Genomic DNA, 24,516 nt, shown 5'->3' with positions numbered 1-24,516 from the left:
CAGCTGGTCTGTCAGTGTCTGCCAGGGTACCAGAGGTCAGGAGATCAGTGTCTGTGTGAGTACTTCTGATTATTAATAATAAACATCTGTTCAGGATCTGTCTCCTTTACTTCAGAGGTCACCCAACCAATCAGACGTCTTAACGAGGACCGACCAATAAGACGTCTTAACAAGGACAGACCAATGAGACGTCTTAACGAGGACCGACCAATGAGACGTCTTAACACGGACCGACCAAACAGACGTCTTAACGAGGACCGACCAATGAGACGTCTTAACACGGACCGACCAAACAGACGTCTTAACGAGGACCGACCAAACAGACGTCTTAACGAGGACCGACCAAACAGACATCTTAACGAGGACCGACCAAACAGACGTCTAAACGAGGACCAACCAAACAGACGTCTTAACGAGGACCGACCAATGAGACGTCTTAACGAGGACTGACCAATGAGACGTCTTAACGAGGACTGACCAATGAGACGTCTAAACGAGGACCAACCAAACAGACGTCTTAACGAGGACCGACCAAACAGACGTCTTAACGAGGACCGACCAAACAGACGTCTTAACGAGGACCGACCAGTCAGACGTCTTAACGAGGACCGACCAAACAGACGTCTAAACGAGGACCTACCAAACAGACGTCTTAACGAGGACAGACCAAACAGACGTCTAAACGAGGACCGACCAAACAGACGTCTAAACGAGGACCTACCAAACAGACGTCTTAACGAGGACAGACCAAACAGACGTCTTAACGAGGACCGACCAATGAGACGTCTTAACGAGGACCGACCAATCAGACGTCTTAACGAGGACCGACCAATGAGACGTCTTAACGAGGACCTACCAAACAGACGTCTTAACGAGGACAGACCAAACAGACGTCTTAAAGAAGACCGACCAGTCAGACGTCTTAACGAGGACCGACCAATCAGACGTCTTAACGAGGACCGACCAATCAGACGTCTTAAAGTCGACCTATTCTGCATCAGATGTAGTGATGTTTGTTTTTCTTTGTCGTCAGCCATTAACCCGTGTCTCCAGCTGCTCTGTCACAACCACGCCACCTGCGTCCACTCGGGTCCAAACCAGCACGTGTGCGCCTGCAACGAGGGCTACAGCGGGGACGGGCAAGTCTGCATGGCCGTCGACCCGTGTCAGATCAACCAGGGAGGCTGCTCGACTGGGACCGCACGATGTGTTTACGACGGACCGGGGAAGGTAGGGAAACAACAAAGTCATGTCAGGATCGGGGTCAGAACTATCAGGATTAGAACTATAGGGGCGGGATTGGGAAGTAGAACATGGTTCAGATCCAGATAAGGATTAGAGCTGGACACTACAAAATGATCCTGATCTAAGTCAAAAACAAGACTTAGATCACAAATGAAACCAAGACCAAGTCCAAGATCCAGATTAGAGGCAAGGATTATGATCTGGATCAGAAACAAGATTCAAAACAAGATGAGGATCAGAAGAAGGTTCAGTAACAGAATCAGAGACAGGACAAGTTCAGAAACATGATCTCGATCAGGAGCAGGATCTGCAGGACCAGGAAAAAGATCAGGAAAGGAGCAGACCAGGATCAGGGAGAGTATCAGGATTAGGAACAGGAGAGATCAAACATTTCACCTTCGTTTCAGCTGTAATGACTCCGGCTGCCTGTAGGGGGCTGCAGTGATAACCAGTGTTTACTTGTTGTGTTGTCAGTCTCACTGTGAGTGTCTACCTGGATTTGAACATCTTCATGAGGGCGGCTGCGGCCTCAAGGACTTGTGTAGACCCGGTTCCTGTGACGAACACGCTAACTGCACCACCGTGGAACCTGGACGAGTGGAGTCAGTCCCTTTTTGTCAACGTTTTCTAACTCAGTGAACAGGTGTTTTAACGTGTAGGACACAGCTCACCTCGTCCCTCTGTCCCGCAGCTGCACCTGTCTCCAGGGTTACATCGGTAACGGCAAAGTGTGTTATGGGAACATCATCCAGCGTCTGAACAATCTGAACACGGAGCCGGGAGGAGAGTGGAGGGGTCAGCTGAGCGACGCCATCCAGCTGTTTGGTAAGATGAAGATCTATTTATTTTAAATCTATTCACAAGACTTAAAACCTTTAAAGACTGAATAATGTCCTGAACTCCGCCCATAGCTCCGCCCATAACTCTGCCCATAACTCTTTTCTTGAGCCGGAAGTGACCATATATGGCAGTCGCAATAATGCCAGATGTTGTCTTGCTAAAAACAGGGTTTTAATAAGATGTGTCTGCTGATAATACCAACAGCTGCCGTCTCAGAGTGACTTTAAAAACAACAAAAGCCTGAAGAGGACATTTTTAGGGGCACTGGTTAGTCAGTCCCAGTCGCACTAGAACCAGGTTCAACTCAGAGTCCTGATGCAGTTTGGTGTCAACCCCCACTCTCTCTCCTGTCATGTAGAGGCAAAAGCCTAAAAACATTTTTTTTTTTTAAGGTTACCATGATCCTGACTTGTTAATCACAGGTAGCCCCGCCCCTAATCGGTCCTGAGTTGATAAACATTTCTAATAATTGTGTTTTCTTTTTCAGGTGTCCTGTCGTGGCCTCTGCAGAGTTTGGGTCCGTTCACTCTGTTTGTCCCCATAAATAAAGGATTTAGAGGAACTTCAGTAAGAACACAAACATCACACTGAACTGATTTCAAGTATCTAAACCAAGATTAGTTTAAAAATAATTAAATATGTGACTTTATTTATCGTTTTGTTTTTTTTGACCAGGTGAGGACTCTGACTGCTGACGTTTCAAAAGCTAAATACCTGTGTAAGATGCACCTGGTTGCCGGGGTGATGCCGTTCAGTACTCTGAAGAAAACAAACGTTTTTTACACTCTGTCGGGAAAATCAGCCGAGACGGACACCTCAGAGGGGGTACGCTTTGTCAATTTAAAAATAATAACTAATCTGATCATTGAATCATCCAACCGCCGCTCCGCTCTGATTTTCAGGACTCTCAGACTAAAATCCGTCTCCATGGCAGCAGGAAGAAAGGCGTAATACTGCGCTCTGACTTGGTCGCGTCCAACGGGATAATTCACATAATCAACAAACTAATGGACAGTGTGTCCCCAACTGTGGAGAGCAACACAAAGGTATACACACATCACCTGCATATACAGTACAGTCTATGGCAGTGGTTCTCAACTAGTGGGTGGGGACCCAAAAGTGGGTCGCAAAGCCGTTTTCAGTGGGTCATGAGTGTGTGTCTGGGGAAAAATGGTGTCAAAGAGTCTACAAAGCCCTTTTTAAACTTGTTTGATTTGTTCAGTTTCTTATTTTTTTATTTTTTTATTTTTATTTTATTTTACAGGGACATTGCATATTAATAAACATTTTGGTAAATTCATCTGTTGTCGCTGGCCAGATTTTATAAAAGGCTCCCTAAAAAAACCCAAATTCAAACATCACTAAAAGCTACAAAAATAGAAATATCATGACAGTAATTAAGCAGAAAGGTGAGCAGCCACAGGAGAAAATACATAAACCATGCAGGATACACATAAAGCAGCATTTGGTTAATATAAAAAATGTATATCATGCAGGACAGACGTGGAGCATGTGCCTCCATCACATGTTTTGTAACGTCTATTGCACACATTTTCATTAAATAAATCTGATTGGTTGAAAAATATCAGAAATGTGGGTCCCGATTTATCATGGAGGAGTCTGTGGTGAGTCCTGAGGCTAGAGGAGTTGGAAACCACTGGTCTATGGTATACACACATCATTTTTCTGTCCAATCTGATTGACTCGTTCTTTCAGGAGAATCTGTTGACGATCATCTCTGACTACGGAAAATTCTACAAGTTCAAGTCTTTATTGGAGGTAAAATGTTTTGGGTTTTTTTTTTTTTTTTTATAAAATCCCTCATTTGGATTCAATCATAAATAGTCAAGCCTCTTCACGCATGCACATGACAGCCTGACCTGATTTGTTCTAGACTCTAGAGTTTCCCGTTCACACATGAACCTCAACTTCACCTTGTTTCAACAAGTGGACCTCCATACATTAGTGTGTGTCCTCAGTGTGTGTGTGTGTGTGTCCTCAGTAGTGTGTGTTGTGTTTTCTCTAAGCAGATGGTAGACCTGACCTCAGTCCTGGACACTCCCGGTCCAATCACAGTCTTTGCTCCCAGTAGCTCCGCCTTTGACAGGATGGCTGAAGGTCACCTGGAGTACCTGAGCAGCGCTGAGGTCAGAACCCCATCAGCAATCACCGAACTAATAACAACTTGTTTGCTGTTAACTTGAATGATCCAAATGTTAACTCTGAACCTTCAGGGTCACCACAAACTGCTCGAGTTTCTCCGGAACCACCTGGTCCAGTCCACCGCGGTCAGTAGCAAACATTCATAAAAAATAAAATGAATCATTTGATAAACATGCTTTATCCCATTAAATCTTATTAGATAATAATTATTCCTCCTTATCTCTTTACCGGGTCTGAAGCTGGAGGTCTTTAACGTCGTGTCCAGCCCCAGGATCGTGACGATGGCCAATCATGTTCTGAGCATCAACGTGACGGAAAACGTGAGCGTGGATCCTTCTGTTCACGCTCTTATTCTGAAAAGAAATCCCCTGACACACATTTACATCTGTCAAAGAATAATAAAGTAAAACTAACATCCGGAAAAAAAATGTGAATCTGTTTCACTCGTGTTTTGTTTTCAGGGTCAGATTTTTGTGGACGACGCCCCCGTGCTGGAGGCCGCGGTCGAGGCTAAAAACGGACGTCTGTACGTCATCGATGGCGTTTTGACTCCGTCTACCATCCAACCTGTGCTGCCCCACAGGTGTGACATTAACAAGACCAAACTCTTCAGGGTGAGCTTTAACAGGCACCATTTCTTGTCATTTATATTTAAATAGTCAGAATTAGAGGACTGTGTAATATCTATCAGTGTGTTTTCACATCTTTTTGTTGTGTTTGATAAATCCCATCTCTGCGCTTCAGGGTGAGTGCAGCAGCTGCCTGAAAGCCAAACTGTTTCAGTGCTCTTCTGGAGTTAATACGGTAAGACGTCTCCCTCTGTTCACTGTTCATTTTCTCACGCTTAACCATCATTTTAAATCTTTTTTTTTAAAAATATAACGATGTTTCTGTGCGTGGATCAGGGCTCCATCACATACGGATGTATTTACAATCTGCCCCTCGGAAAGTCAGGCATTAGAACCACAACAGCAGGCTGCAAGCCGATCTGCAACACAACCGTCACCGTAAGAAACTTTAGATAGAATCTTAGAATCATATCACAGATTAAAAATCAGGACCAGCTGGGATCAGGCTCCTGAACTGCGAGTTTGGTCCCCTGTTTATTCATTTTTTGTTTGTTTTTTTGTTTGTTTGTGTATCTGTTTTAGATTCCAGCATGTTGTAAAGGTTTCTATGGACCAGACTGTAGTCCCTGTCCAGGTGGACATCAAACCCCGTGCTCTGGACACGGTCAGGTCAGATTCAACATCAACACACTGTGAACAAGTACACAACATCACAACACTTATCAAAGGTTTTTAACCCTCTGAACTCTTAAAACTTAACAACACAACATTAACCGGGTGTTTGAAAAAGGTCTGGATCATCATACTGAAGGATATTATCACTGTAATCCACAGAGGACCACACCTGTGAGGTACCCCAAGGCTCACGTCTTGGCCCACTTCTCTTCTCACTATATTTAATTTGTACATGTTATCATTGTTTTTATAGATATGCTGACGACACACAGGTCTACCTGAGCCTTCTACCTAACCTCAGCTAACACATCATGATCCAAAATTATTTCTAAAACTTTCTGCAGTTCAACAAAATGCTCAAAAAGGTCCAAAACAAACTTTCTATGCAGACGACTTGACGTTTTATTTCTCTGACAAAATTCAATCAAAAAGGATGATTAATGACAACAACTGTCATCATTTAATAAAGCTGAACAAAAGAGAGAGAGTGTCGAAGAATTAAAAAACGATTGAGTTAAAACAAAACTGAAAACAAAACAACCCATGAAATCAGATATTAAAGGATCTTAGTGATTAATCATTTAATGCAGCGTCAGCAGAAGAACATTTAGTGGTCATTTAAGAGTCACCTGACATTTGATGAGCAGGTAAAGCAGCTGAATTGACTTGTTTTGTAGAAGGAGGAAATAAAAGTGGTTTGATAAATGTTATTTTTTGTCGTAGTGCTCCGAGGGGATCGAAGGAAGCGGGTTGTGTGTCTGTGAGCAAAACTTCAGAGGCTCTCGCTGTCAGTACTGCACCGCCCCCAACAAGTACGGACCAAACTGTGACAGGAGTAAGTTTTTACCTGAGTCATGTGTCACATGTGTCATGTCTCACCTGTGTGATGTCGTACCTGTATCTCACCTGTGTGTCTTCAGCCTGCCCCTGTGACCACGGGCAGTGTGATAATCGTCCGGACTCAGGCGGCCAGTGTAAACTGGACTCCTGTCAGATGGGTTACACCGGTCCGATGTGCGATCGCAGGACAGCGGCGTGTGGCGTTCAGGCTCAGTTCTGTCACGCACGCGCAGACTGTGACTTCAGCCAGGGAACCCCCAGGTGAGTTTACCTGCAGCTCCCTTTCAGCTTACATAGACATCTTTAAAGTTCAGACTACAGACGCCGAGTTTGGAGATTCGGTGGGTCGGCGTTGCATCAGATAAACTTTTTTCTGATAGATGTTTAATCTGAAGAAATCACTCACGTTTTTTATTTCTTTAATTGTTAAAGAAGCCCTCCGGCGTAATGATGTCATGTTCACCTGTTCCCCGTGAACACCTGCAGGTGTAGCACTTGGACAGTCTGTTGTCAACAAAACAAATTGTGTTGTTATTAGCTTCTGCTCCGTCTGTTTCTAGATGTGTTTGTCAACCTGGTTACCAAGGAGACGGGATCACCTGTGTGGAGTCTGACCCCTGTGCTCCGCCCCTCAGAGGCGGCTGCAGCTTGAACGTACGTTATCTATTTATTTTACTCTTATATCATTTCTGCAGATTACCAACACACACACTGACTACTCCCTGTGTGTATGTGTGTGTGTGTATATGTGTTTGACGCCCCCTGCAGGCCAAATGTGTAACGACAGGACCGGGGACTCACTCCTGTCAGTGTCTGATCGGGTGGACGGAGGACGGAGACGAGTGTCAGCCAATCAACAACTGCGAGCGTCCAGATAAAGGAGGCTGTCACTCCAACGCCACCTGCATCTACGTGGGACCTGGACGGGTAACGTCCAATCAAATCACATCGTCAGATTTTGAGTTACAGTACTTGTCAGAAGTGTTAGGAGAGAGGAGACTGAAAACCCATGTTCATGACGGTGACAGTATATAAATTACTCAAACAACAGGAAACCTGGCACTACATTTCCCATGATGCTTTGCCCGATGAGGCAGGAAGTGATGTAGGTGTAAACTACTGATATATGACTGATTTGACTTCAATCAGAGGGAAGGAAAGTTTGGTTTTACTGGGTGTTGTGTTTGCACTGTAACCATGGAAACAGACAACAATCGCAGAAGAAACAGAATGTCAAAGGTCTTCTTCTTCTTCTCTTGTTTTATGTTCTCAGAGCGACTGTTCGTGTAAGGCGGGGTACAAAGGCAGCGGCTGGAACTGCGAGGCCGTGAATCAGTGTGTGACGGCCAACGGAGGCTGTCATTACCTGGTGAGGATGATGATGATGAGCGCTCTTCATCGGCTCTCTGTGTGTCTATCAGATGAACAGAGAGTGATGTGTGTGTGTGTGTGTGTGTGTGTGTGTGTGTGTTTGTGTGTGTGTCCTCAGGCCAGCTGTCTCCTGCAGTCCTCTCAGTGGACGTGTGTGTGCGATGAAGGTTATGTTGGAAACGGACAGACGTGTTACGGCACCGTCGGACAGGTGAGAGTCCACAGGCGATAAACTCTGATGACCGCCATGTTTCTTTATACTCACAAATGTCTGTGTGTGTGTGTGTGTGTGTGTGTGGTGCTTTCAGGAGCTCATGGTTCTGCCGGACGTCTCAGAGTTCTTCACATGGACCACTGTGAGTACAACACCTGACTGAGGTCGTCACAATGTTTGATACTTTGTACCAGGTGTTTTAAAACGATTATTTTCCACAATTATGTCGTCAACATATTTGAGAGAGCATCGTCTTAATTGTACACGTTTCCCAATATTTCTGACCAAAAGAGAGAGGGAGCAATGTCTAAATTGCACAAATATGTTGGCAACTTATTTGAAAGAGTGCTGTTGAAATTGCACAAGAAGGTTGACAACATATTTGAGTGTGCACTGTTATAATTGCACAGAGATGTTGGCAACATTTGAAATGAGGAAGGAGCTGGAGTGGAGCGAGAATGAAGCTTCCCAATATTACAAGATAGATAGATAGGTAGGTGGATGGATGGATAGATGGATAGATAGATGGATAGATAGATAGATAGATAGATAGATAGATAGATAGATAGATAGATACTTTATTGATCCCGAGGGAAATTCAAAGCATCCAGTAGCAGGTTACAAAGACATGACATGAAACATTTGTTACAAATTAACCACAATTTGTGGTTCCCATACATATATATTAACCTGAAAACAGATTTAAAGAATCCCCCTAGATGAATCAAACTTAAACTGTGCAATTAAAAATAGACTTATGCAAGAAATGTACATAACCCGTTCAGGGATAAAAATATATGTGAGATTTAAACAAGAACCTAAAAACAGTTGAGGAAAAAAATCTGTAATTAAAAAATAAAAAAAGTGTTGACTTTCTGAAGTTGTGTTGTTTATATATGTACAGCAATGTTTTAAAAGAAGACATCAAAAAACAGACATTAAAGAGCATAATATTTATGATAATAATATAATATAATAATATATAATATAATATTTAATAATACAAAAGAACTGACATGAAAACTCATACAAACTAAATATAAATCAGAAAGTCAAAAGTGAATGAACATTTCTGAATAATCCAAAAAATTGTTGCAATCTTAGTTCACTCACAGGAGACGCACGGAGATTTCCATGACTCTTTGTCCTCAACAGTTGCATCTCATGTGCGTGTGTCTACAGTGTTCTTCAGTGATGTCACATCTTTCCCTTGTTGTGTTTCAGGAGTCCGGTCTGTCCGGGTCTCTGTCCGATCAGAACCTCACCCTGCTGGTCCCGTCGTCGGACGCGGTCGCTAAAATGTCCCCAGAGGAGAAACAGTTCTGGACCACCAAAGGAAACCTGCCCAGTCTCATCAGGTAACGTCAATGAAAACCATTTGCTCCGTAGCCGTAACCATGACAACAATGACGATGAGTGTTGTTGTTTTTTTCTTGGAGTTGTCCTTTCTTGCTCCATTCAGGGAGGAAGTTTTGTCTTAACCGGTGAAACTTTTGTGTTTGTGTCTGAATATCTTTATTTCTTACTAAATCAGGCTCTTATTTCTTTATTTTAAACTCGAACATGTTCTCAATGTCTGATAAGATGTGTAAAAGCTTCCACCTGTCCTGTAGAAATCACATGATCTCAGGTGTGTATCCATTAAACACCCTGAGCGGCCTCGCCTCTGTCACCTCCCTCCTCAAGACCACACTTCCTGTTTCATCAACCAATGAGGTGAGTCCAAGTTTAGATTCTACTTTGAAATAAAACTGTTTTTATTCCTCCACCCTCGGCTGATCGGTCTTATTTATTCGTTGGGAGCTACATGTGTGTCAAAATAAAAGTCAATGTTATTACACTGATCATCATGTATCTGAAGTTACAAAAACTGTGTGACATCAAAAATAAATCCTTTAAATGTCTGTGCTCATAAACGTGTCGGAGAAGGTTCCGATTTAAGTCGGCGTGTTTTCATCTCTCAGGTCGCGTCTGTCGGAGGAGCGACCATCACCGCCTCCAACATCGCTGCTACCAACGGACTCATCCACATCGTTGATAAGGTACACAGCTAACCGTGCTAACTATGCTAACCATGCTAACTATGCTCTGACTGAATCTCACAGCTTGTGGTTTCTGTCTGCAGGTTTTGGTTCCTGACAGGAAGCTGAGTGAAGGACTGCTGGCGACTCTCGCTCTGAGGACGGACTTCTCTCTGTTCAGATCCTACCTCATCGTACGACACACACACACACACACACACACACACACACACACACACACACACACACACACACACACACACACAAACTAAGATTGTCAAAATGCCCAATACTAGTGTTGTAGTCAAGACCACATTAGCCGAGACCAAAGTGCTCCAAGACCAAGAAAAGACCAAGACCAAGGCAGGTCTGTTTCTCATGTGTGGTGTTTTTCCTTGTAGGATTATAACCTGACAGACGAGATCGAGCGGGCAGACGAGTACACCGTGTTCGCTCCGACAGACGCTGCCATCGCCGAGTATCTGAAGAAGGCGTCCGTCACCGCCATGGTACAATTTAACGAAAGTTTACAGTCCAACAGTTTCAACATTTAACAAACATTAAACGTGTTTTTATTTTAAAATTGTGCACAAAGTCTCAAAGAAATTAAAATTAGGAATAAAATGTGTTAACTTTAGAACAAGCTGTGAAACGATGAGAATGTTTGTCTCTTTAAATGATAAGTCCGGGATTTTATTTCGTCAAACAGGATGTAAATACAACTCGCTACCATGTGGTGGCGACGGAGCGCCTGTTAAAGACCGACCTGCAGTCTGGAGGGTACAAAGAGACGCTGCTCGGGTTCTCCTTCCAGCTCGGCTTCTTCCCCCGAGACGGAAAGGTCTGAATCGATGATTCAATGATTCAGATAATGAATATATCGTTTAATAATAAATACATTTTTAAAAATGATGTTTGTGTCAGCTGTTTGTGAACGACGCTCCGATGAACTCGTCGAACCTGCTGAGCGGTCGAGGAGTGATCCACGGTCTGTCAGCCGTCCTGGAGATCAACAGGAACCGCTGTGACGAGGTCAAATACTTGAAACTCCAGGTAACGTCTGCACGATCAGGAGGCGGAGCCAGATTATTTTATTTTTTTAACTGATCAGCTGATCAATAACAACTTTCTTTCTCCCTCCACAGGGACCCTGTGTGGACTGTTTGTATCAAATGAGTGAAATCTGCCCAAACCAGACGATTCAGGACGTAAGATCGCCGTCTTTAAATCACTCTACGATCATAGAAAACATTCATATGACACCGAAAACTCAAAGAAATTATAATTAAAAAGCAGAGCAGTGAAACTAACGTGTTGAAAACATTCTTGTTGCTCTCAGTTTTCGTACACAGAAACATAAATATGAAACTTAAAGTTTCATGTTTGATTTATTCTTATGAAAAGTTTGAAACGTTCAGACTGACAGGAGGCTGTAATATAAGTTTTCAGGTGATCACTCTTTGAGTTTTATCAGAAAATCTTCAACATAAAACGCTCAAAAAGGTCAAAAACTAACTTTCTATGCAGATGACTTGACGTTTTATTTCTCTGACAAAATTCAATCAAAAATGATGATTGATGACAAAAACTGTCATAACTGAATAAAGCTGAACATAAGAGAGAGAGTGTCGAAGAATTAAAAGAATGATTGAGCTAAAATAAGGTTTCAACTTTGACCCTGTACATAAAATAAACTTTAAGACAAACACAAGTGTTTTAGTCTTCTGCCTGCTCCACTTTTCAGAAAATGTGTGCTCAACCAGGCCGTTTGGAGATTTTCCCTTCATGACATCACAAAGGGCAGTAGCCCCTCCCCCAGGTGGGTGACACTCCCACAGCTAGGTGTTTGTTCTGCCCTCTGAGTCTGCCTTCTCACCGTAAACAAGAGGACATGGAGCGAGAAAGCACAGAGTACACCCAAACCCTTCCAGAGAGGGGGCGTGGTCAGACACCGCTCATTTACATATTTAAAGGTACAGACACAGAAACAGCCTGTTCTGAGCAGGGCTGAAATAGAGGGGTTTATAGACATGATCAAATACAGGATCAGAGTGGATTTAGAACGAGACACTTCACACACATGTTGAAGAAGAGCTCTGAGACTTATTTAAACTGGTTGAAGAGGAGGAGAATATGTCACCTTTAACCTTTCATCTTCAGAAATCTGTGAAGAGGAGGAAGTGCCTGATGAGACGGATGATTCAAGGAGAGAATCTGGTGACCACGGGCTGCAGAGCGATGTGTCTGATGGCCAACATCGTACGTCTGTCCTCATCTGTCACATCTTTTTATATTCATTTATTTACCGTATTTCATACTCACTATGAGGTGTCAGATGGTTTAATATTTTAACATTCATTATGAGGCGGTTGTTTTCTATCTGTGACAATAAACCTTACCATCTCAGGAGCGGAGGTGTTGCGGGGGGTTTTTCGGGGAGCACTGCGAGCCGTGTCCCGGGCCGAAGGGTCAGTCGTGCTCCGGTACCGGACGCTGTGAGGACGGCACGGCGGGGACCGGAGTGTGCCGCTGTTCCAAAGGATTCAATGGGACGGCGTGTGAGAGCTGCGAGAGCGGGAAATACTCCATCCACTGTGACCAAGGTACGCTGTCCTGTAGGAGCCTGTCTCGCCCTCTCTTTCCCCCTGTCTAACCCTCTCCCCCCCCCCCCCCCCGCCTCCCTGCAGACTGTCGTTGTAAACAAGGCCGCTGTAACGAGGGGCTGAAGGGTGACGGGTCGTGTGTCTGTGATGTCGGTTGGAGAGGCGTCCTCTGTGATGAGAGTAAGACGACTTTGTTTCATTATCGGAAAATTAAAATATATTTATTGTATTTTTTTAAATCTTTGTAACCCCATGTCGTCTGTGAATCTGTGTTCTCGTTGCAGAAGTTGTCTCTGATGAGATGTGTGTGTGTGTGTGTGTGTGTGTGTGTGTGTGTGTGTTCTCGTTGCAGAAGTTGTCTCTGATGAGATGTGTGTGTGTGTGTGTGTGTGTGTGTGTGTGTTCTCGTTGCAGAAGTTGTCTCTGATGAGATGTGTGTGTGTGTGTTCTCGTTGCAGAAGTTGTCTCTGATGAGATGTGTGTGTGTGTGTTCTCGTTGCAGAAGTTGTCTCTGATGAGATGTGTGTGTGTGTGTTCTCGTTGCAGAAGTTGTCTCTGATGAGATGTGTGTGTGTTTGTGTTCTCGTTGCAGAAGTTGTCTCTGATGAGATGTGTGTGTGTGTGTTCTCGTTGCAGAAGTTGTCTCTGATGAGATGTGTGGGTCAGTGAAGTGTCACTCCAGTGCAAAGTGAGTAATATATTATTATAGATCTGCCGTCATATGAGTATTATTGTGTTATAGATGTTAGTGAGTATTGATATTTGTTTAGTGTTCTTTATAGTGTTTTTGATATTTTAAACTTTTCATGGTGTCTCCTCGTGTGTCAGCTGTCTAACGGGACCGTCCGGAACGTTGTGTTCATGTGCCGCCGGATTTGAAGGAAATGGAACTTTCTGCCAAGGTAGCTAATACACACACCTGAGCTCTGTGCCCCCCTGATCTCACAACTGTAGAAATTCACATGCTTGTGTGTGTGTGTGTGTGTGTGTGTGTGTGTGTGTGTGTGTGTGTGTGTGTGTGTGTGTGTGTGTGTGTGTAGCCATAGACCGGTGTGCTGTGGGTAATGGGGGCTGCAGTCTCTTCGCGGTGTGTAAGAGGACCTTGCCCGGCCTCAGAGAGTGTGTGTGTAACAGTGGTTACCGAGGCGACGGCTTGGTGTGTGTCGGTACGTTCACTGTTCTTATTCTTTTATATTTGTTTTGTTTTTTTATTAATTTCACTGTGAAAACACACAGAGGTGTATTTTATTATTTTGTTGAAAGAGTTCCTGTTTATAATTTTTATGATGTGTTCAAGTGCTGCAGGACTTTTTTGTTTCTCTCACAGAAATCAACCCCTGTCTGGAAGGAAACAGTGGTTGCCATGCCAACGCAGAGTGTATTCACGTTGGACCAAACAAAGTAAAACCTGTTTTTTTTTTTATTGAATGTGAACATGATCATGTGACGGTGAAGCTTTTATTGTTGTGATCCTCTCGCAGACTTCCTGTGCCTGTAGAGACAGTTTCTCTGGCAACGGTCAAGACTGCAAGATGATCAACCTGTGCAGAAAGGTGAGTTTGTCTCCATGACAACCAAGTGTCAACTGTCATTACTAATAACACACAATAATGTACTACAGGTGTTACAGTTCCTACATGAACTACATGTGTTACAGATACTTCAGGTACTCCAGGTGTTATAAGTACTACAGGTGTTCTAGGTAGTACAGGTGTTCTGGGTACTACAGGTGTTCTAGGTAGTACAGGTGTTCTGGGTACTGCAGGTGTTCTGGGTACTGCAGGTGTTCTAGGTAGTACAGGTGTTCTAGGTGCTACAGGTGTTCTAGGTACTGCAGGTGTTCTAGGTACTGCAGGTGTTCTAGGTACTACAGGTGTTCTGGGTACTGCAGGTGTTCTAGGTACTACAGGTGTTCTGGGTACTACAGGTGTTCTAGGTACTACAGGTGTTCTAGGTGCTACAGGTGTTCTAGGTAGTACAGGTGTTCTAGGTGCTACAGGTGTTCTAGGTAGTACAGGTGTTCTAGGTGCTGCAGGTGTTCTAGGTGCTGCAGGTGTTCTAGCTAGTACAGGTGTTCTAGGTACTACAGGTGTTCTAGGTAGTACAGGTGTTCTAGGTACTACAGGTGTTCTGGGTACTGCAGGTGTTCTAGGTACTACAGGTGTTCTAGGTGCTACAGGTGTTCTAGGTGCTACAGGTGTTCTAGGTACTGCGGGTGTTCTAGGTACTACAGGTGTTCTGGGTACTGCAGGTGTTCTAGGTACTACAGGTGTTCTAGGTGCTACAGGTGTTCTAGGTGCTACAGGTGTTCTAGGTGCTACAGGTGTTCTAGGTACTGCAGGTGTTCTAGGTGCTACAGGTGTTCTAGGTGCTACAGGTGTTCTAGGTACTGCGGGTGTTCTAGGTACTACAGGTGTTCTAGGTGCTACAGGTGTTCTAGGTACTGCAGGTGTTCTAGGTACTACAGGTGTTCTAGGTACTACAGGTGTTCTAGGTGCTGCAGGTGTTCTGGGTACTGCAGGTGTTCTAGGTACTACAGGTGTTCTAGGTGCTGCAGGTGTTCTGGGTGCTACAGGTGTTCTAGGTACTACAGGTGTTCTAGGTGCTGCAGGTGTTCTAGGTGCTGCAGGTGTTCTAGGTACTACAGGTGTTCTAGGTACTACAAATGTTACAGGTATTCTTTTTGTGAGGATGGTACAGTTCTTAAAGACACAGTGGCTGGTGTCAGTCCTGCAGCAGTACTTTAACCTGCTCGGGTTCCTACAGAACCTCCATCAAACACACCTGTCAGGTAAATGTGTCAGACAGTATCAATAATCTGTAATTATCTATCAATACCTGATGAATTGATCTGAGCTCTGCGGATGTTTCCAGAAAAACGGCGGCTGTCACATTTTTGCCAGGTGTAACACGACAGCTCCAGGTGTTCGTACCTGCACCTGTCACAAAAGCTACATCGGAGACGGACTCACCTGCAGAGGCACTGTGGAAAAGGTGAGCTTCAGAAACAGGCCCCGCCCCCTTATGTTGAAATAAATATGTTTGTAATGTGATGATGTGATGTTTTGTGTCTCTGCAGGAGATGGTGAGGAGGGAGCTCAGAGAGTTCTTCATGGGTCTGATGGTGAGTGTAGCCGCTCTTTGTCGCCCCCTGCAGGTGAACTCTCACTGACTGTCTCTTTAAATCTCTCAGGTGACTCGGATCTCTCTGAAAGGTCGCGGCCCGTTCACCGTCTTTGTTCCGACAACTGAAGCCTATAGAGAGGAGAAACATGGCGGCAAGGTGAGCTGACATGTTTGAGTCCTCCGCTCTTTTTCCGCATGTTCACAACAAAACAATCTCCTATTTTGATGATCGAGAGAAGTACCAAAACTTCTGACAAATAAGACGGGAGAGAGGAGAGGAATGAGTCCTTCTAAAATGGGTTGTCTAGGACTTTTTGTTGCCGTGGTAACAGGTATAGTTTATACTGGTATAGATATCGTGGAAACCCTTATCCAGACTGAAACCTGTGATGATGCTAACAGGCTAACTGTGGTAGATGCTAACAGGCTAACTGTGGTAGATGCTGAATAGCTAAGGATTAAAAACATGGCTGCCACCTGTTAGATCAATAATAACCTGTTGTTCGTACCTGACCTCTGACCTTTATTGATTGATGTTTATTTATTTGTAGCTTAAATTTCTGGGGACAGAAAAACACCTGGACGAATTTGGCTCCGTCATGCGCAGCCACATCGTCATGTGTCACACTCTACTGCCCATCGACCTGAGCCAACCGCGAAACCTGACGACTCTGTCCGGACTTGTCCTGACCACCAGGTCCAGCCAGGTGACCAATCAGAGAGCAGGAAGATAATCAGTGTTTTTCACTCTGATCCCTGGGTCGCTTGTTTTGGTTGATAATTTGAGTGTTTTCTGAATCGACTTTGTACACGTTTGTATGTCGGGTTTTTTTCAGGGCAGAATCTTCGTCAACGAGGCCAACGTGACGTACAGCCACGACCTCAGCACCAACGGCATCTTCCACGAGGTCGACAAGATTCTGTATCCTCCCCAAACCGACGCATTCAAAGACTCAGAAGTTCCTGTAAGTCCACATCTGCGAACAACTCTATAGAGAATATTCCCAGTCAATAAATTAGCGATCAATGAGTCGTTTTTAAATGATCAATAAATCGTCTGAAGAAACTTTTTCTGGTTGATGATCTCAGGTGAACCTGAGTGACGTGGCAGATCGTCATGGTTACAGAACGTTCTACAGACTGCTGCAGGTAAGTAGTAGGAGTGATATAGATAGAAGCAGCATATCCATGTTTTGAGTCCCTCTGCACCTTTAAGAAAAAGCTAAAGACCCAGCTCTTTCATGAATACCTACTAACTTAATGATGATGGTCTCCATATTATTGATGATGATGATGGTAATGACGATGGTTTTTGTTTGATAACGACGACTTATAAGATGGTTTCTATACTGATTAGAGCTCTCAAGAACTGCCCTCAATGTTGTGCTTTGCCTCTGGTCACTTCCTGTCAGCACCTGTGTGTCCAATCAGACTCAAAGCTGATCGTTTGCTCTTACTCACATTGTTCCCTTTTTTCTAGATCCTTGCTTGTGTTGTTCTTACTCTCTGATGTACGTCGCTTTGGATAAAAGCGTCTGATAAGTGAATTGTAGAATGTTTTGAGAATTTCATTGGCTACTAGAAACGTCTGTCATCGGCACAGTCGCATGCAATTGGCCATCAGAACAGGGGCAGGAAGTTTAAGGTGTATTTGATTAGAGGAAGGCTCCCTTCTGAGGTCAACATGTCAGCACCTGTTACAGGGAGATTCTGGCTTCACTTTTGTTCAGCAGAAGGAGACAGATATGCGCCGTCCATGTTGATATGATCAATACTCAGAGAAGAGTTAAGTCATTCTTCTGTCAGATCTCTCCCTGTGTCCTACGCTTACGACTCGTTTTGATCTGTGATGTGTCAGGACTCTGGTGTGACAGACCTGCTGAAGGACGGGGCGTACCAGCCGCTGACCGTCTTCCTGCCCTCAGACGACGTCATGGCGTCTCTGCCACAGGAGCAGAAGGACTTCCTGTTTCACAGAGACAACCGAGCTCAGCTGCTGGAGTACCTCAAGTTCCACATCCTGCAAAACCGGAAGGTCAGACACAGAACAACTACAAATAACTAAAAGCTACAAATAACTATTTAAAATCATATTTTTCCAAATAGACAGAAGATAAAAAAAAAGTTTGATGGACTTAAAAATGAGGACCGATCAAATCAGAGACTCCCAATCGAGAAATCATTCTTCAGATAAAAGCTGCAGAGGACAAACTAAATTCCCAGCCAGCAGGGGGCGCTCTTTACAGTTATTGTTATGTCTCTTTGTGGTCTCAGGTGTACGCCGAAGGTCTGATTTACCTGGACTCTGCTCGGAGTCTGCAGGGTTCATCTCTGACTTTCAGCTGTGGAGGGATGGACGCCATTGTAAGAACAGGAAGAACACATTAATACAACCATAGAAGAAGAGTTCTTGTGTTGACGCGGTTGTTTTCATGCAACAGGGAGAAGTGTTTGTCAACGACGGAAAGTGTCGGATCGTTCAGAGACACCTCTTCTTTAACGGTGGCATCGCCTACGGGATCGACTGCCTGCTGACTCCGCCCAGCCTCGGGGGACACTGCGGCGAACAGACGATCTTTGACCTTGAGGTGAGTTTGAACTGAGAATATTCAATATATTCTTAAAGATAAAATGTTCAGACCTTTACATGTTTATGTTTTTTAAATAGCAGAGTGGCTAACAGGCTAATGTTAGCGTCCAAAAACTGATGTTCGGACTCTAAATAACCCCCTGTTTCTTCTTCTTCTGTGGTAGATGAGCTGTGATCTGTGCACGCCCTCAGCATCTCGCTGTCCCAAGGGCTCCAAACTAAAGGTCAGAGTGATCATCTGTTCATCATAAACCAGCTCTGTGTGATCAGAGTGATCATCTGTTCATCATACACCAGCTCTGTCTGATCAGAGTGATCATCTGTTCATCGTACACCAGCTCTGTCTGATCAGAGTGATCATCTGTTCATCATACACCAGCTCTGTCTGATCAGAGTGATCATCTGTTCATCATACACCAGCTCTGTCTGATCAGAGTGATCATCTGTTCATCATACACCAGCTCTGTCTGATCAGAGTGATCATCTGTTCATCATACACCAGCTCTGTCTGATCAGAGTGATCATCTGTTCATCATACACCAGCTCTGTCTGATCAGAGTGATCATCTGTTCATCATAAACCAGCTCTGTGTGTCTCTCTGGTGTTAGGCGATCCAGAAGTGCGACCTGCCGGCATTGTTAATTACTGAAAACACGGGCTGTCGCACCATCTGCACGGTCAACTTCCTGAAGCCAAAGTGTTGTCATGGTTACTACGGACGGGACTGCCTGGGTGAGAAGACAAAAAATACACACACAACACAAAAAATACACGCAAATTTGGAAGTATATTTTATTTTAAGTTTTTCTTATTTTTCATTAATTTGTCTTTGTGGTCCGACACGGCTCCCATACACATCTGAGCTGACAGAACTTAAATGATCTCAGTGACATCATGAATATGTAATGAGTCCATGAAGATGTCATGATGACATCACATCGATCACCTGCTGATCTCTCTCTCTGTCAGCATGTCCCGGCGGCAGCAGCTCTCCCTGCAGTAACCGGGGGAAATGTGACGACGGTCCCCTTGGTAACGGCACCTGTACCTGTGAGGTCGGTTTTGGGGGCGTGGCCTGTGAGCTGTGCAGTGAAGGGTTCTACGGAGGCAGATGTAAAGGTGAGCAGCGGTCACACAGTTACCCGTTTGATGTCACCAGGTTTCTGATGCCTTGTTTCCTGTTTCTCAGCCTGTAACTGTTCAGAACACGGGTCATGTGACCAGGGACGGACAGGTACAGGAGTGTGTTTCTGTGAGGCCGGCTGGACCGGAGAGCGCTGTGAGAGCCCCCAGGGTGAGTTCGAACCTGGACCGTCCACCTGTCCATGGTCAGGTGTCTGTAAGTTAAAAGACAGAGAACAGGTGAAACATGACAACACGTGTGTGTGTGTGTGTGTGTGTGTGTGTGTGTGTGTGTGTGTGTGTAGCTGAGGTTCTGGAGTGTTCTCCGTCCTGTGCTCCAAAAGCGGTCTGTCGTGAGAACAACACCTGTGTGTGTCGGCCATTTTATGAAGGAGACGGCTTAACCTGTACAGGTAAATACAAACAACACCTGTGCAGGTAAATACAAACAACACCTGTACATGTAAACAAAAACAACACCTGTACAGGTAAATACAAACAACACCTGTACAGGTAAACAAAAACAACACCTGTACATGTAAATAAAAACAACAGCTGTACAGGTAAATACAAACAACACCTGTACAGGTAAATACAAACAATATCTGTACAGGTAAATACAAACAACACCTGTACATGTAAATAAAAAAACAACATCTGTACAGGTAAATACAAACAACATCTGTACAGGTAAATACAAACAACACCTGTACATGTAAATAAAAAAACAACATCTGTACAGGTAAATACAAACAACACCTGTACATGTAAATAAAAAAACAATATCTGTACAGGTAAATACAAACAACACCTGTTCTTTCTCCTCTGTAGTTATGGACATCTGTAGCGTGTGGAACGGCGGCTGTGCTAAAGGAGCCAGTTGTTCTCAGGTAGGAGAACAGGTGAGCTGCACGTGTCCTAAAGGTCACAATGGAGACGGCTTCACCTGTCTGCCCATCGACCCCTGCGTCTCGGGGGACAACGGAGGCTGCCACGAGCACGCCACATGCACCATGACGGCTCCGGTGAGGACAGTTATTGATTCAGGTACGCTCCTCAGGTGTGCAGCATTGTAACAGGTGACTCTGTGTGTGTGTACAGGGGAAGAAGAAGTGCACCTGCAAGGACAACTACATTGGAGACGGAGTCACCTGTGAGGTCAAACAGCAGCCAATCAGCCGCTGTCTCCAAGACAACGGACAATGTCATCAAGACGCCAAATGTACCGACCTGCACTTTGAAGGTAACTGAATTGTGTTGTGTTTAAAGTGTGAGTCTAGAGTGTGTGTTTAATGTGTGTGTTTTCTGCTGGTGTGTGTGTGTGTGTGTGTGTGTGTGTGTGTGTGTGTGTGTGTGTGTGTGTGTGTGTGTGTGTGTGTGTAGATACAAAGTTTGGTGTGTTTCACTACCGTTCAGTTCGAGGTCAGTACAAACTGACTTACAGCGACGCTCAGCAGGCCTGCAGTGCAGAGGGAGGCAGCATCGCTACATACACTCAACTGTCCTACGCTCAGCAGGTCAGTGAACACAACACACACACACACACACACACACACACACACTGGTCGATGTGAGTCGTTGCTGTCTGCTGGTCCTCTTCTTTACGTAAAAACTAAAGCTGCTGTTCCTGATGGCTCCTGCAGGGGGGGCTGAACCTGTGTGCTGCCGGCTGGTTGGACGCGGCCCGGGTTGCGTACCCGACGACCTATTCAAGCCCTCAGTGTGGTTTTGGACATGTGGGCATCGTGGACTACGGGACACGCAAGAACCTGAGTGAGACCTGGGACACCTTCTGCTTCCGGATGAAGGGTGAGACATCAGATAAGATCAGACAACACCTGTACAGGTAAACAAAAACAACACCTGTACAGGTAAACAGGTAAACAAAAACAACACCTGTACAGGTAAACAAAAACAACACCTGTACAGGTAAATAAAAACAACACCTGTACAGGTGAACACAAACAACACCTGTACAGGTAAACACAAACAAAACCTGTACAGGTAAATAAAAACAACACCTGTACAGGTAAACAAAAACAACACCTGTACAGGTAAATACAAACAACACCTGTACATGTAAACACAAACAACACCTGTAAAGATAAACACAAACAACACCTGTACAGGTAAATACAAACAACACCTGTACAGGTAAACACAAATAACACCTGTTCAGGTAAACACAAACAACACCTGTACAGGTAAACAAAAACAACAGCTGTACAGGTAAACAAAAACAACACCTGTACAGGTAAATAAAAACAACACCTGTACAGGTGAACACAAACAACACCTGTACAGGTAAACACAAACAAAACCTGTACAGGTAAATACAAACAACACCTTGTACAGGTAAACACAAATAACACCTGTTCAGGTAAACACAAACAACACCTGTACAGGTAAACAAAAACAACACCTGTACAGGTAAATACAAACAACACCTGTACATGTAAACACAAACAACACCTGTAAAGATAAACACAAACAACACCTGTAAAGATAAACACAAACAACACCTGTACAGGCAAACAAAAACAACACCTGTACAGGTAAACACAAACAACACCTGTACAGGCAAACAAAAACAACACCTGTACAGGCAAACAAAAACAACACATGTACAGGTAAATAAAAACAACACCTGTACAGGTAAATAAAAACAACACCCGTACAGGTAAACAAAAACAACACCTGTACAGGTAAACACAAACAACACCTGTACATGTACAGACATCAGATCGGAAGATATCGCTACGTTTATATATATATATCGCTGAGTAACCTTCTCTGTGTTTCAGAGGTGACGTGTGAGTGTAGTCCAGGATATGTCGGAGACGGTCTCAGCTGTGTTGGAAACCTGCTGCAGGTCCTCAGATCTACGCCCAACTTCTCAAACTTCCTCTCTGTGAGTCTCCGTTTGTTTCCCGCCGAGTCACAGTTCAACTTCAGCTTGGTCTCCACATGTTCCTTTCATATCATATCGACCATTTATCTGACTAATACATTCTCAAACTTTTTTTCTGATTCCGCAGCAAATCCTGAACTCGTCTCAGGTGAGTGAATCAGGTAAACAGTTTGTGAGGAGACTCGGCAACCTGACCGTTCAGTCCACTCTGTTCGTACCCGACAACGACGGCCTACCTGACAACCAGGTGAGTCTCTGCTTCACCGTCTGCTGCTCACACGATTGAAAAAAAACACACCTGCCCTTTTTCCTCACCTGTCCACCTGTCCCTGCAGACTCTGTCCATGCGGGACATCGAGTTCCACCTGTCCGAGGGTCTGGCTCTTCCTCTCGTCCAGCTGAAGAACGGCACTCGCATCAGAACTCGTGTTGGCGGTCTGACCGTCCGAGGAGTCGCTGACCAGATGAACCCGTCGACTCTGGTCAGATTTTAATACTGCTTCTAAACACTAGAGGGCGACTCTGAGTCCTCCAACATATCAAACATGAGCTACACATATCTGATTTTTATCTGAAGGCCGAACATCCATGTTGTACCTTTAATATAAAACATGAGCGCATGAGCTGTCTGTGATTGGCTGAGACTGCTGTCAATCAAAGCGACAGATAGGATCATACATCCCTATGGGTCTGAATCTGTTTCTTAATGCCGTAAAAATGTTTAAATCCTCGCAGCTTTTCTGTAAAACGTGTAAAAATTAAAACTTTTTCATCTCCTCAGTCGTCTCGTTACATCAACGACCGCTTCATCACCGACTCGGACATCCAGGCTTCAAACGGGGTCATCCATGTTCTCCAGGGACCGCTGAAAGCCCCGCCCCCTCGCCAACAGGTGTCATAAAACACAGTACACACTAATAACACTAACACTCTAACTAACAGTTAAACACATGTTCAATGAATGAAGTATTCAAAGTGTTTTCCTTTTTGACTTGGTCCTTGTCTGTGATTGGTCCAGCAGATGAAGGTGGCTCACAGGGCAGGGCTTGGAGTTGGAGTCGTGGTCCTGGTCATTCTGCTGGGCGCGGTCGTCTTCGTTGGATATAAATTCTACGCCCACAAAACCAAACCGTTCAGGTTTCACTACTTCAAGGTCACGCTCATTTAACCACACAGGAATACGTTTTCAATCTCTCGTTACTTAAAAGTAAATAAATAAAATGTGTACATTTGTGTGTCCACACAAACTTTAGTCAGTGGCCGGGTCGGGCTCAAACAAGTCTAGACACGCCCCTGCATTTGTTGATCATGTTTTACTGCAGACATCTCTAATGTTTATATCACTTTCTAAAATATTCTCATCCTTCAAACATTTTATATTTCTGGTTATAGTTTTGTTTCTAAAACTTGAAAATATCTTTACTCTCGTCTTTTTTTTATTCTTAACATACCATTTGAGAGCCACCTGTCTGACTCACCGGAGGCATTTCTCACAACTGACCTTTCACCCCGTCCCTCTCTGACAGGACGAGGAAGAAGCGGAAGAAGCTCCGCCCCCCGCCGACACCAATCGCAGCATCTGTAACCCGGTTTATGAACCTGCAGAGTCCGGCTCACCTGAGGCCGCAGTGAGTCCGCACATTCAAAAGAACAAAAAAATCTTCATTTATAAACAAGACAGTTTAACGCTGCAGACATGAATAAAATAAATCAGATTAGGTGGACAGAAGAAAGCAGCTGGTTGTGCTCAGGTCAGACTTCCTGTTTGCAGGCGGAGGACAAACCCGAGGCGGTGAACGGAGGATCGTACGACCTGCTGTCTGATGGACTGGAAACTTCCTAAGCTCTTACACCTGTGTGGACCGACGGTCTGACAGGGATCATCTTCTCCTCTGAGGACTTAACTCTGAATCCAGACCCGACCCGACCCCCTTCCCTCCCACTGGCACAACACTAATGATGCGTCAGATGACCAAAACTAAAGTCTGGACTGTACAGTTTTTCTGCTGGACATGAAGACAGCTGCTGGTTCCAGGTCTCAGAGACTCTTAAGTTTCAGAATAAAAAAATACCTCAACTGCAAAAAAAAATGTTTTTGAATCATGTATAAGTGAATTTAAAGCGGATTAAAACTACAGAGACAAAGATTTGTGTGTCATGTTTCTAAAACATTATTAACGCTGCAAACCTCACCGGAGTAATCATATGAAGGATGCTAGCTGATGC

At 44.4% G+C, this 24,516-nt stretch overlaps 1 protein-coding gene across 4 annotated transcripts in view; it reads left to right on the top strand.

Annotated features, from left to right (window-relative positions):
* Positions 1 to 24,431, top strand: part of stab2 (stabilin 2) — a 27,438-nt gene extending 3,007 nt beyond the window's left edge. The window contains exons 7-69 of one of the 4 annotated variants that reach the window (XM_061029232.1): positions 1 to 55; positions 1,034 to 1,230; positions 1,720 to 1,847; positions 1,937 to 2,070; positions 2,573 to 2,652; positions 2,761 to 2,910; positions 2,988 to 3,131; positions 3,802 to 3,864; positions 4,116 to 4,232; positions 4,320 to 4,373; positions 4,488 to 4,568; positions 4,710 to 4,862; positions 4,993 to 5,052; positions 5,154 to 5,255; positions 5,400 to 5,486; positions 6,216 to 6,327; positions 6,413 to 6,593; positions 6,893 to 6,986; positions 7,101 to 7,259; positions 7,606 to 7,701; positions 7,822 to 7,914; positions 8,012 to 8,059; positions 9,142 to 9,275; positions 9,531 to 9,633; positions 9,882 to 9,959; positions 10,043 to 10,132; positions 10,340 to 10,447; positions 10,648 to 10,779; positions 10,863 to 10,991; positions 11,084 to 11,146; positions 12,099 to 12,197; positions 12,346 to 12,541; positions 12,626 to 12,721; positions 13,178 to 13,229; positions 13,370 to 13,443; positions 13,582 to 13,707; positions 13,869 to 13,942; positions 14,023 to 14,094; positions 15,416 to 15,535; positions 15,621 to 15,665; positions 15,735 to 15,824; positions 16,219 to 16,374; positions 16,504 to 16,632; positions 16,757 to 16,816; positions 17,526 to 17,702; positions 17,942 to 18,031; positions 18,109 to 18,255; positions 18,422 to 18,481; positions 18,866 to 18,989; positions 19,227 to 19,376; positions 19,447 to 19,551; positions 19,685 to 19,792; positions 20,211 to 20,404; positions 20,481 to 20,622; positions 20,763 to 20,896; positions 21,023 to 21,188; positions 22,184 to 22,290; positions 22,418 to 22,537; positions 22,626 to 22,772; positions 23,072 to 23,182; positions 23,312 to 23,443; positions 23,823 to 23,918; positions 24,062 to 24,431. The exon at positions 1 to 55 is cut by the window's left edge and continues 68 nt beyond it. In XM_061029232.1, coding sequence (XP_060885215.1) covers positions 1 to 55; positions 1,034 to 1,230; positions 1,720 to 1,847; positions 1,937 to 2,070; positions 2,573 to 2,652; positions 2,761 to 2,910; positions 2,988 to 3,131; positions 3,802 to 3,864; positions 4,116 to 4,232; positions 4,320 to 4,373; positions 4,488 to 4,568; positions 4,710 to 4,862; positions 4,993 to 5,052; positions 5,154 to 5,255; positions 5,400 to 5,486; positions 6,216 to 6,327; positions 6,413 to 6,593; positions 6,893 to 6,986; positions 7,101 to 7,259; positions 7,606 to 7,701; positions 7,822 to 7,914; positions 8,012 to 8,059; positions 9,142 to 9,275; positions 9,531 to 9,633; positions 9,882 to 9,959; positions 10,043 to 10,132; positions 10,340 to 10,447; positions 10,648 to 10,779; positions 10,863 to 10,991; positions 11,084 to 11,146; positions 12,099 to 12,197; positions 12,346 to 12,541; positions 12,626 to 12,721; positions 13,178 to 13,229; positions 13,370 to 13,443; positions 13,582 to 13,707; positions 13,869 to 13,942; positions 14,023 to 14,094; positions 15,416 to 15,535; positions 15,621 to 15,665; positions 15,735 to 15,824; positions 16,219 to 16,374; positions 16,504 to 16,632; positions 16,757 to 16,816; positions 17,526 to 17,702; positions 17,942 to 18,031; positions 18,109 to 18,255; positions 18,422 to 18,481; positions 18,866 to 18,989; positions 19,227 to 19,376; positions 19,447 to 19,551; positions 19,685 to 19,792; positions 20,211 to 20,404; positions 20,481 to 20,622; positions 20,763 to 20,896; positions 21,023 to 21,188; positions 22,184 to 22,290; positions 22,418 to 22,537; positions 22,626 to 22,772; positions 23,072 to 23,182; positions 23,312 to 23,443; positions 23,823 to 23,918; positions 24,062 to 24,133 — 6,996 coding nt within the window. In that variant the 3' untranslated portion in view covers positions 24,134 to 24,431. Of the gene's footprint in view, positions 56 to 1,033; positions 1,231 to 1,719; positions 1,848 to 1,936; positions 2,071 to 2,572; positions 2,653 to 2,760; positions 2,911 to 2,987; positions 3,132 to 3,801; positions 3,865 to 4,115; positions 4,233 to 4,319; positions 4,374 to 4,487; positions 4,569 to 4,709; positions 4,863 to 4,992; positions 5,053 to 5,153; positions 5,256 to 5,399; positions 5,487 to 6,215; positions 6,328 to 6,412; positions 6,594 to 6,892; positions 6,987 to 7,100; positions 7,260 to 7,605; positions 7,702 to 7,821; positions 7,915 to 8,011; positions 8,060 to 9,141; positions 9,276 to 9,530; positions 9,634 to 9,881; positions 9,960 to 10,042; positions 10,133 to 10,339; positions 10,448 to 10,647; positions 10,780 to 10,862; positions 10,992 to 11,083; positions 11,147 to 12,098; positions 12,198 to 12,345; positions 12,542 to 12,625; positions 12,722 to 13,177; positions 13,230 to 13,369; positions 13,444 to 13,581; positions 13,708 to 13,868; positions 13,943 to 14,022; positions 14,095 to 15,415; positions 15,536 to 15,620; positions 15,666 to 15,734; positions 15,825 to 16,218; positions 16,375 to 16,503; positions 16,633 to 16,756; positions 16,817 to 17,525; positions 17,703 to 17,941; positions 18,032 to 18,108; positions 18,256 to 18,421; positions 18,482 to 18,865; positions 18,990 to 19,226; positions 19,377 to 19,446; positions 19,552 to 19,684; positions 19,793 to 20,210; positions 20,405 to 20,480; positions 20,623 to 20,762; positions 20,897 to 21,022; positions 21,189 to 22,183; positions 22,291 to 22,417; positions 22,538 to 22,625; positions 22,773 to 23,071; positions 23,183 to 23,308; positions 23,444 to 23,816; positions 23,919 to 24,061 lie in introns of all 4 variants that reach the window. The other 3 variants (XM_061029230.1, XM_061029231.1, XM_061029229.1) reach the window with 3 other exon arrangements.
* The last annotated feature ends 85 nt before the right edge of the window (positions 24,432 to 24,516 follow it).

The sequence above is a fragment of the Labrus mixtus genome, chromosome 22, assembly GCF_963584025.1.
Source record: "Labrus mixtus chromosome 22, fLabMix1.1, whole genome shotgun sequence".
Taxonomy (NCBI): domain Eukaryota; kingdom Metazoa; phylum Chordata; class Actinopteri; order Labriformes; family Labridae; genus Labrus; species Labrus mixtus.
Note: the sequence above shows the minus strand (reverse complement) of the source record. Positions and strands in the feature narration are given on the sequence as shown.